At 44.5% G+C, this 11,331-nt stretch overlaps 1 protein-coding gene across 2 annotated transcripts; it reads left to right on the forward strand.

The window, feature by feature from the left end:
* Positions 1-2,453: 2,453 nt before the first annotated feature.
* Positions 2,454-9,586, forward strand: RPL7 (ribosomal protein L7). Of its 2 annotated transcripts, none has more exons than XM_059836210.1 (7): positions 2,454-2,506; positions 3,447-3,549; positions 4,055-4,221; positions 4,879-5,016; positions 5,401-5,510; positions 6,652-6,867; positions 9,519-9,586. In XM_059836210.1, the coding sequence occupies exons 1-6, from the start codon at positions 2,493-2,495 to the stop codon at positions 6,858-6,860; spliced, it is 741 nt and encodes a 246-aa protein (XP_059692193.1). In that variant the 5' UTR covers positions 2,454-2,492; the 3' UTR covers positions 6,861-6,867; positions 9,519-9,586. The 2 variants fall into 2 exon arrangements, with proteins under 2 accessions (XP_059692193.1, XP_059692192.1); XM_059836209.1 differs by having other exon boundaries at positions 6,652-6,862.
* Positions 9,587-11,331: the final 1,745 nt, after the last annotated feature.

An 11,331-nucleotide genomic window follows, 5' to 3' on the forward strand; every position in this document is an offset into this window, starting at 1 on the left:
CGCACGCCCGCGGCCCCACTACTGGCAGTGAGCATCTTGCTCGCTCGGCCCCCTATATAGGGCGGGCCGGGCGGCCGGGCCCCTCCCCGGGCCGGCCCAGCCCGCCCCGCATTCCCGGGATCCCCCGCCCCCGCCGCGGCCCCTCCTCGCCCGGCTCGCCGGGGCCGCCCCGCTCCGCCCCGCCGCCGGGGGAGGGTCCCACGGCCGCGCCAGGCCTCGCCCGACGAGGTGGGGCGGGGGGCGGCCGGTGCTCCGCGCTGCTCAGGGGCGGGCGCCACGGCGGCTCCCCGCGGCCGGGGCTCGGCAGAAACCCGCCTGCCGGCGGGGGGCGTACGGACTACATGTCCCAGGGTGCGCAGCGCCTCTCGCCAGAGCGCCATCTTGAGGCAGCGGCCGCGGCGCGGGGCGGCTCGGCAGAGGCCGGGCGCGGGCGGCTGCGGGGCGGTGCAGGCGGGCTTTGCTGGCCGGAGAGGAGCGGCGTGTCAGGGCAGGCCTGCGGCCGCCCTGACGATGCCGGACCGTGGGTTAAAAGAGCACGAACGAGCGTTAGCGGTTCGCGCTCACGGCTAGAGACGCACGGAAGGGGCGAGCTGCCAGGAGCTGCCGGGGTCCCCACGGGTTCCCCAAGGCCTGCGTGCCTGGGGTTCCTCTGCTGGGCTGTGAGAAGCTGCTGAACAACACCCCGATGTTTTTTTGGGTCTGTCAAGCAAATACAGAGGCCATTAATATCCAACCGACCGCCGACTGAGTGGGAACTCAGAAGTACCAGCACGTGGAAAGTATTTTCTTTGTGAGGTAACAAGTGCCGCTTCCTGTAGATGGGCACCCCGCGGCCACCTCACACCCAGTGCTGGGACCATCCCGCTCCCGGGCACCTGCCCGCTCCAGAGGGCGAGGGGCAGAGCGTGCCCTTGCCATTTCCCACGTGCGGGCGGGCAGGGCTCATCCCGCTGCCTCTGCCGATGCCCCTCTGCAGCCACGTGCCAAAGAGCACCACGCTGCGCTTTCTTCCCTGTGCAGCCACCAGTTTTTAGAAAAGTTGTCGGAACGTGGTATTTGTGAACGCTGCCTCTCGGATTTAGCAGAAATCCGAGTTTAAAAGTTTTGGGAGAAAGTGCAGACAGCCTTGTCCTTCGGCAGATATTGTAGGTGTCTTATTGCACATTTGCGTGCTGATTTTAAATACCCCCTTTTACACCAGTTTTAATGAGATCAAGCGATACAACCTTCTGTATTAGGATGAAGTAATGCTATTTTACAAAAATCAACGTTGATACAGCTGCAACTCAAACCCAAAGCATCCTCAGTGCCGTTCTTCAGTGCCAGCTAGCACCTCTGCGTGCTGTCAACAGGCAACAAATAAAACCAGCAAACGCAGAGCTTGGCGTTCGTTATCCCCAGCCCAGCTGCCTACACTTATTTTACACTGGATAATTCTTTGCTGCTCCAAGTTCCACTGATTTCCCTTCTTCCTCTGCATAGGTAATGAGGTGCCAGGGCTGGTGCCCCCGTGGGTGATTTTCAGAGCACTGGCAGGCGTTCACGGGATCGGGCCTAAGAGCCACAGCCAGTAGCCTTAAGCAGCCTTCCAAATAAAAAGCCGCTGTGCCGTGACGGGCACGCCTGTCCTCCCTTCTCCATCTACGCAATTATTATTTTTGTATGCTGAGCTGAAAAGAAACCCAACCTCATAGAAACGTAGCCCGACAGAAACACAGCCCGCAGTTTCCATCTCCCCATGCGTCCTGGTGAACGATCCCGCCGGCACGACGGACGGGATGACCCGGGCCTGGGCGGAGGTGAGCGGGGCGGCAGCCCTCAAAGTCCGCTGAGAGCCGGGCTCCTCACGCGGGGCTCCGTCCAGCTGCAGAGGGGGAAAGACAGCGCGGGAGCCCGGGCTCTCCTGCTGGAAGCGCTTCGGCCCGCGGGGCTGAGCCCGAGGAGCACGGCTACGAACCGCTCGCGGGGCTCGGCCTTGCTTCGGTCTTCCTCCCGCTTCCCTCACCCTCCGGGCTGCCAGGCTGTCGCTGCGAATGCAGCTGAGCAGGGGGGCGGCGGGGCGGCACTTCCCCGATCTCGGCCTCCATCCCCGCCTCGGTGCTGAAAGCGCGGGGCGGGAGGTGGCGTCCCGAAGGCTGTCGGTACAGGTTTTAAGGCTGCAACAGGGGAAATCCTGCGTTACACGAGATGCCTGGCAGCCCCACCACCGCACTGCACGTTTTCAGCCTCCTGCGGTGAAGACTGGGTTTGACGGCGCAGCGGCTCCCGCCCGGCCCGGAATACAGCCGGTCCCTGCCCCGCCGGGCGGAGGGCGGCTCCCGGTCCCTCTTACCTCAGGCACTCGCCGGCCACCCCGGCGCCCGCGCCGCGGTCAGGCACCGGCGCGGACGCACAAATCCGGGGTCCTGCGGAGCCCAGGGCCCTGCCTGCGCAGGCAGACGGGTTAAGTCGGCCTTGCGCATGCGCTCGCCCTCTCTCTTCCGGCGCTGATCATGGCGGAGAAGGAGTAAGTGGCCGTCCCGCCTCGGGATAATCCGCCGCCATCGGCAGCTGTGGCGGTGCCTGCTCCCTGCCCCCACCACCGGGACGCAGCCCACCGCCCCTGGTCGCCAGGCCTCCGCCGGCGACCCGGGAGGGGGCACTAGTGGTCTGGTGCCGGGAGTGGCGACAGGATAGGCGCGGCGGGAGGATAGGGCCCAGCGCGGCAGGGATGCAGCCGCCGCCGGCCCTGTCTGTTACGCAGACGGCGGTTGCTACCCCGCCGGCCCTCGGTGAGGTGGGGAGGGAGAACTGGCCCCCATGCGCCGCTCGTGGGTGAGGGACCCGGGGCGGCAGAGTTTCTCCTGGCTTGGCGGGCGGGCGGGCGGTCAGTGCTACACTGGGGTGCGCGGAACGGTGTGCGGCCTGAGTAGGGAATCATAGGGTACGTTTAGGCTAGGAGCTCGCTCAGGTAATTACGGTTCTGCATACACTGGTCTTGCGAGTTTTGTCACATCTAAGAGTTTAGAATCTGAGTAAAGTCCTGTCAATTAAATTTCAGAATACTGCTAAACTAGTTTTTCTCTTAAAGCACCCCTTGAAATGTTTATTAATCTGAAAGAGATGTGCTTGAAACAGACTTTGTTCTGTTACAAATTGGATTGTAGCAAAGTAGGATAAAAACTTCTTGTCACTCAAGTGGTCTTAGTTTTTACAGTTGTGTATATAGGTTGTGTGCTGCTCAACAGCTAGTCTGTTAGTTTGCCTTGCCTAGTATAAAAGGTGGCGTGTTTTAGCTGCATCGAGGCCTGGTAGCAGTGGAACAAGGAAGATGCCACAGCGAACTGGCTCGAGGCAGTGAGGCCTGCATACACATTGTGTTAAGAGTTTACATTGTTTGTCATGTGTAATTTAAAGCCCAGTTTTTCATATCAGCTAAAAGTAGGGTTTTTTCTCTTTTCATTTAGAGCAAAGAAGGTGCCATCTGTACCGGAAAGCCTGCTGAAAAAGCGGCAGGCTTATGCAGCTCTAAAAGCCAAACGTCAGAAGAGGATGTTGGCTATAAAAAAGGTGAATATTTCACTACTCCGTAACTTGAATTGCTTTTCTGTTGGAATATCAGCTACTACTGCTGATATAACACAGTACAGAAGTTTACAGTTTACAGTAGTTGGGTCTAGCATGTTGATATTTTCTTAATATTTTGGACTAAAATATGCTTTATTTGTATTAATTTTTTTTTTTTTTGTCAGTAACAAACCAGTTCTGGGCAGACTAAGGGCAAAGCATACAGTTGTCTATAAGATTAAAGCTAGTCTTCTGCAAGGCAAGAGGTTATAGCCTTTGTCAGGATAAGTTTGATGCATGATAACATTGTTCAAGGTAAAGCAGCACTGCTGTGTAACAGTTTTCCAGTTTTTCTACCGAGGGTGATTCTGAACTCCATGATATGGGCAGATGTTCTTTTAATCTGTGTTATTTGTGGGAGGTTTTGGAATATGCTACAGTATTTGAAGGTGATTTTCGTGTGTTTAAAGGCATTATTTAATCTTAAGTAATTTTCAATTTATTTCAGCTCCGTAAGACACAAAGAAAACTCATCTATGCAAGAGCCCAAGCTTACCACAAGGAGTACAGGCACATGTATAGGCAGGAGATCCGTATGGCCAGGATGGCCCGAAAAGCTGGCAATTACTACGTTCCAGCGGAACCGAAACTGGCATTTGTGATCAGGATAAGGGGGTGAGATTGAATATAGATGTCAAAAATTTTATGTTCAGAAGCACTGAAATTGGCTTTCCTATTATCTGTCTGTTTTGAGGGCTTAAATACGTAAATAAAAATCAAGCCTTCCATTGGTGGCTTGGAAAGTTGTTGGCAGTATGTTGTACATGCACCAGAGGCTTATTTAATTAAGTGAACAATCATTATGCTGGCTGTGTCTTCTGTCTTTAGGAATCCCTGATTTTTAAGAAGGCAGCAAGGCTACAAATGCATCCAGACAGTTGTTCTGTTTCACCTTAATCGTGATGAAATTACATGCCAGTATTCCCTAACATTCTGCTAAGCTTTATTTGAAGTGTTTGTTTAACTCTCCTTTGGTAAAGTGTTATAGAAAACTAATGAAAGATGTGATTGGAAGAATTATGTTGAGGAGAGCACAAGGACAGTTATAAACCATTTCAGTATAGTGCTTATTTAAATTATTTTCATGGGAATAGATTTGTTTTAACTTAATGCTGAAATATATATTGACAGTAAATAATTTAGTAAGCTTGTTTTCTGTAATTAGTAAAATAGTGATGCACTTCATATGGGAACAATACTATTGTGGGGTTTTTATCCTGATAGTGTTTTCTGGGATGCAGATAATTGAGGCTTTTTTCCTGTGTTCTCTAGTACCAATGGTGTCAGCCCTAAGGTCCGCAAGGTGTTGCAGCTTCTTCGCCTGCGTCAGATTTTTAATGGCACATTTGTAAAACTCAACAAAGCTTCTATCAACATGTTGCGGATTGTTGAACCCTATATTGCATGGGGGTGAGTGAAATGGCTAGTCTTATCAAATCAGGGTGTAAATGTTGAGCATCTTTTGCATTTTGCTACAGTAGACTTGCAGGTTTCCCTTGTGTTCAAAATCTTCTTACAGCTTCTGTGCGCTTTCCCTGCTTTGAATTGAAAACACGATTACAGTAGTGCTTTAAAAGGTAATGCTTTCTAGATATGATTACACTGTCATACTGGTGGTCTTGGGAACTTGGTGTGAGTAAGATTTGCTTCTCTGTTGCTTTTGTGTTTACGTTTGGGGCATGCTGAAATGATGTTAAATTGTTTGTTATGGGAGTTTAATTTGGGGATGTTAACTTGGAATGTGGCTTGCAAAGACTTAAAATTCTCTCTTTTTTTTTTTCTTGACTGTTTCAGTTATCCCAATCTGAAGTCTGTGCATGAATTGATCTACAAGCGTGGTTATGGCAAGATCAACAAGCAGCGCATTGCTCTTACTGATAATTCCCTGATTCAGAAACGCCTTGGTAAATACTGCTTCACTTAACAAAACAAGAAACCAACTTGTTGCATTTGGATGATTGATGCGAAGCTGGACACCTTTCCTTATTTGTCTCTGGAGAATAGTAGTGATTGGTTAATAATCTCTACTTCTGTCTTAATAGCTTAATGCAAAGCAAGCTGGAAGTAGCTTTTTTCAACACTTATAAAGTGTTGAAAACCAGTGTAAAGAATCAAATTATAGCATTTTAAATTTGTAATTTTAAATGTAAACTCCTTGACCTTTAATAAGCCAGTAGATCCCGCAGTAATGAAAAGGTGCTGCAGCAGGAAAGAAGCTTATCATACATAGCTTTGAAGTTTCAAACTTAATACTAGATGTTGTTTGTGTCTTAGACCTTCATGATCTGGTAAACAGACTTTTTAAACTTCCTATCAGAAGAACTAGGTAGTAAAAGTGATTAGTGTATTCAGTAAAAACAAAGCGTGGTGGTCAGTTTTCAGGAAATAGACTGCTCTAGGAGGCTGCTGCTTTTCCAGTCATGCCAGGAATGAAAGCAAACACTGATGTCTGTCCCATTTTTGGCACTTGATTTGTGTATCACTTCAAATTAAATTGTGTCATGGTTGTTCCTTTTCCAGTGCAATAGATAATCAGATTCTAAAGGTACAAGTATTATGCTGTAATCACTTTCTTTTTTATCAGCGCGTTTTATGAGCAGTTAACTAGTAACATGTCACTGAAGACTCTGGAAAGGCATTAAGGAAACATGCTGTTGCATTATTCAACAGCATAAGTAGTTCAGTGAATTTCCCTGAGCTACACTTAACTAAGGTTTAAGCGTACTTAATCTAGCTTTTGTTCAAAGAACACAGTCTGTTTTCCTAAGATTCACTAAGTGGGGTTTGTTTTTTGTTGTTCCTCATTCCTGGCTAGAAATACTCAACAGTTGAAACTGATGCCTCTTGCCAAATGTAACAACTAAGTTAACATAGAGTTGGCTGCAGCCAACTCAAATGCATTCCATTTTAATTGGAAAAGTCAGTCATTGGGCGTCGTGACAGAGTGGGTGCTTTCTGACTTCCTGAAATTTATTAAAATAAGTAGTTATGACAATAATAACTTGATAACTTTTAGCTTCTGAGAAAAACGTTTCTGAATTTTAGGAAAGCTTGGCATCATTTGCATGGAAGATGTGATCCATGAAATTTACACTGTTGGCAAGAACTTCAAAGTTGTGAACAACTTCCTTTGGCCCTTCAAGTTATCCTCTCCTCGGGGTGGAATGAAGAAGAAAACTATCCACTTCGTGGAAGGTGGGGATGCTGGTAATAGAGAAGATCAGATCAACAGACTCATAAGGAGAATGAACTAATGGTGAGGTATTACCAATGGTTAATACTATCCACTGTTCCATTTCTATGTAGGCTGCTGCCATTATTGGTTGAGCATTCAGGTTTAATATGTATTTACTTATGCTTGGGTGGTATCTACAGTACAAAGCTACTTGGACAATACAGTGTTCTGATTTTATTTTTAAAGTCTTGCTAAAGCTTAAACATTTGTGAAGAAACGAAATGTTCATTATAGCTGATATGTTTAGGAATTATAAACATTACCAATACCTTGTTTTTCATTTACCAAAAACTTGGTTTAAAACCTTATTTGGGTTTTATGATGGGAAGCCTTGAGATCTTGGCTGAAATTTTCAGCCCTCATTAATGAATTCTTAATATGATCAAAGTCTTGTGATTGCAAGTACAGTGTTTTTTCAGATTGTCTGATTTCTGCTATAAAAGCCTGTTTAGGACTAGGAGAAATTTAAATTATCAATTAAATTACCAATTTACAGCATTTTAATGGTCTAAATTCTCAGCTTGTTCAAGCTTCAAAACAATTCAATTTAAGCTTTCATGTTAACATGTTAACATGACCAAGATGGTAATTTTGAAAGACTAATTTGCCCATTTGAATAGTCTATCATTTAGAAATGGGAAGGTTTGTTAACACTTAAAGCAGTTTGACAGTGGCAGCTGAGTGCTGAAGTTAGTATCTAGTTCAAACAATCTGTCTTATCTATTGTCACTCCACTGTTCCTGCTTTGATGAGATGTCTCTGCCATTCAAAGCCAAAACTTTTTTCAGAGTTCTCGTACTTCCCCTTGCTTTTTCCACTGTTTTTACACACTAAACTAGGTTTGGTGTTGCCCGTATCTTACTTTCAGTCAAGGATAAATGCCTTTTTGGTATGACAGATATGCTGGGATTTAAGAATATTTAGTTGTGTTAGGATGCTTGGAAAGAATAACAGGCAAAGACCCAATTTTTCCTAAACTGATTCCTCCAAAGGCAAGAAGGTTTTTTCGTTGTTTTGTTTGTTTTTGTTTTGGGTTTTGTTTGGTTTGGCTTTTTTTAGAAATCAGATGGGCTTAGGAATTCCTAACTTCCAGAGGGTTGGTTAATAAATAGTGGGTAGTGATGTGACTTTACTGCTTAAAACAGGTGTAGTTGCTGTTTGGATGAGTTCTCGGAAACTAATTTTCTTAAGGGAGGGAAGTTGGTTTTTTTGTTTGTTTTAAGCCTTCTAAAAAATGTTTTTATAGCCAACAAGGCATAGCAAGTTGAGCTCATTGAGGAGCTGTTCAAGGAGCTAAATGAGACCTATGAAATATCTTTCCATTTGACTGTCAGCTTTTTTTTCTTGAAGCTTTTTTGCAGGCTGTTCTTCCTCAGTTTCCACTCCCCCAAGCTTTTTGTGTGTTGCTTTGTTGTCTCCATCTGTGAAGCAGCAGAGTTTTAAAGCACTGGTTACATGGCACATGGAAACTTGCACTTTAGGAAAATAGTTACTTACTGGGAACGGTGTTCTTGTAAAGCTATATTGCTGTAATGTTTGGTGCCTGGGGTAATGTTACATTACGTACACTAGCATTCTTGTAGAAATTTTGCTGCTGGCCCAAACTGTTACAGTTTCAGTACTGGGAGATGTTTCCCTAAAGCTAGTGTGTGAGGCTTCATAACCAAGCTTGAGCAAAACTACTTTCACTTTATGCTCCTGTCTGATTTCTGAGCATAAGATGGAAACTGCTATTTTTAATTGAAACCCTGCAGCTTTTCTGTCAGTGTAGATTGTTTCTCCTCCATCTTCACTGACAAACATCGGAAGTATACTGGTGGTCTTGAGTTCTCAGGAGCCTTCCTACAGGAGGGAAGCTTCTAGTTCACTATTGCAGTGGCTATAAATGCCTGTGAGGAGTAGTATATTGGCAGAGAAACTGGCGATATTCAGCTGGTTGCTAGTGTTTTTCATTGGACTTCTAGCTCAGCATCCCATGTAAGTAGCAGACATCAAGGCTTTACTCCATCTTGCAATTTAAGAAGTGACCTTGTCATTTCTTATTTCTGGCTTACAAGCAATCAGTTGCTCTGCTTGGACTGCAAACAAACATACCTCTGGTGTAAAGCTAGGATAACTGTTCTCGTCTCCTGCATTTCCTATTCCCGCTGTTTTCTTACTGTTCTGAATAGAGTGCATGTTTAAAATAAAGTAACCTACATGTAGAAAACAGAAGAATGTTACCATTTCTACTGAGGTAATGGACAGCTAGAGCAGTAGGTTCAGATGAGATATTGGCAGTACTCTTTAAGTACTGTCATTCTGAAGGGGCATGTGTCTGAAGATGAGTATTTATTCCTCTTCCCTATATGTTGATGGTTTCCTGCTATTTGTCTTAATTTCTTTAAATATCAGGGTCCCTCCTGCTATGCTTTTAGACAAATAGAAAAGTAGGTACCAATAGTTCCAAGTTAGAAATGTTTATCCTGTTCTGGCACTTGAAATTTGTGTGTTGAGTGCAGGGATGTTAATATTGAAGTTAGTTATTGTGTGCAAGACTACTGAAGTCTTAAATCCAATGAAATAAAATTAGTATTTTCAGCCCAAATTCTAAACTGTAGAAATGCATTAATTCTTCAGGTGGCCAGAGTAGTTTCAGATCTACACATGTCTAATGATAATTTTTTTTCCCTTCCAGGTTCAGATGCCCAGCTGCAATCTTTCAAACTCTGGTCTGTTAATAAAACTATCTTGCACAAAACAGTGTGTCATCTCAATCGGTCTCTTTTTGTAATCCTCTTCTCTAGTGGTGGTGGTTGCTAAGTTAACTTTGGAGTAACCTGTTTCAGAGCGATGTATAATTTGAATTAGCACTATATAGATAACACTGTTTCACCTTCAGTTGGAGGAAGAAAATTTGGAAGGATTCATGCAGGTAACAGATTAGTTTTTGAGTGGCAACAATTAATTTTTGTTCTGATTAAAAGTACAGTAAATGACAAACTGAGCTGTATGCTGTTGAGCGGACAGGATTCCCACTTAGTTGTAGTGCATCAGAAAGCTGCATGAGAAGATTTTTGAATGTAAAGAAGAGGCAAGGGTAAATCGGTTCTTAAATATGTTAAGATGCTGATTTTAAGATCATCATAATTACTTCCAGCTCTGAACATATTCAGGTATTTTTTACCAAAGGAAGCATGAAATACCTAGAAAATAGCAAATTATTTTCCACATTCTAGATAATTACTCAGCTTTACATAATTTGTTAGCAGTGTTTTATTTCAGATACTATAGAAGTGGAGACAGGATTCATGAGGTTATGAACAGTTGTTGACGATGTGTAGGTCTAGCAGAGTACAGATTAGAAACTCAGGGACTGGCAAAATGTGTAACTGGGCTTGCATTCAGACTGACTTCTCATCTTGGGAGCACTTCACAGAAGGAGCCTGGCAAGACATTTGGTACAACCAATCGAGTCGCGTCTGCTCTGACTGAAATACTTTTCTCTGTTGCAGGCAAGCTGTATTTACATACTTCACCAATGAAGGATGTCCATTTAAAAGTCACTGGCATTGATTCTTTTTTTTTTTTTCCTCCAATTTGTGCAAAAGCTTATTTCTGCACTTTAAATAAAACTTTTTTAACAGCAATGCTAGTTTATTAAAGCTTGTTAAAAGCTAGTTTTGTTTTTAAATAACTCAAGAGATTATGATAGTGGCTTAACTGGAAACAGTTGTGTGCTTTTGTTTGTTACTGTGTTAGGGCATGATAGAAGAGCTGACTGTCCAATGGGTCAGTGTTTCCAGATACTTGAACAACTGAGTTCTAAAGCCTAAAGTGACAATTCCCCTGTTGTGAGTCGAGCTCCAAAATCTAGTAACACAGCTTCTTATGTCTATATATGAAAGTACCAACACCTTTGTCCATTTAAGCTAATAACTACACTAAATCAGAAGAACTTAGCTGTTCCTTGCAGCTGTTCAGTGCATGTAAGTAGACTACTGACACATTTGAAAAGGGTTTAATGAGTGAATGAGGTGAAAACCATAAAAGTACTTCATTTGTTAGTCATCTTTGTAAAGTGATGAGCTAATAAAGTTGCTGGATAAAGGGGAAAAAAATCTTACGGTGAAAATTACAATAATCACTTTGCACGAATAATAGGAAAATGTCAATTCTCGTCTTGATCTTGTAGAACAATCTGACTCAGCTTAAAATGGTACCAATGGGCAATGAAATTCAGGTGGGGGGGATGTACCCCGGACTGTTGACTTCAGTATCCTTGTTTATTTCAATGGGTAGTTCTGCCATTACGTTGCTAACAAGGTTACCCTTTGACTCATACACATTTTCTAGTATATTAATAGAAAAGCATTTCATGGATATCGTGAAGCTGTGCAAATGGATAGGAAACTTTGTGTGATAGGTAGAGAGAATAAAAGATTAACTGATAAAGTTAATCAGTGCTGTAGGACCTTATTTGTGTGATGAGACTGCCCTGTAGGTCCCAA

This window comes from Gavia stellata, chromosome 3 (assembly GCF_030936135.1).
Source record: "Gavia stellata isolate bGavSte3 chromosome 3, bGavSte3.hap2, whole genome shotgun sequence".
Taxonomy (NCBI): Eukaryota; Metazoa; Chordata; class Aves; order Gaviiformes; family Gaviidae; genus Gavia; species Gavia stellata.

Bases quoted from the DNA above. Each gene is read 5' to 3' on its own strand.
- RPL7 (XM_059836210.1), top strand. The intron at 4,222-4,878 runs GTGAGATTGAAT...TGTGTTCTCTAG, and splicing joins TTTGTGATCAGGATAAGGGG to TACCAATGGTGTCAGCCCTA. The intron at 5,511-6,651 runs GTAAATACTGCT...TCTGAATTTTAG, and splicing joins CCTGATTCAGAAACGCCTTG to GAAAGCTTGGCATCATTTGC.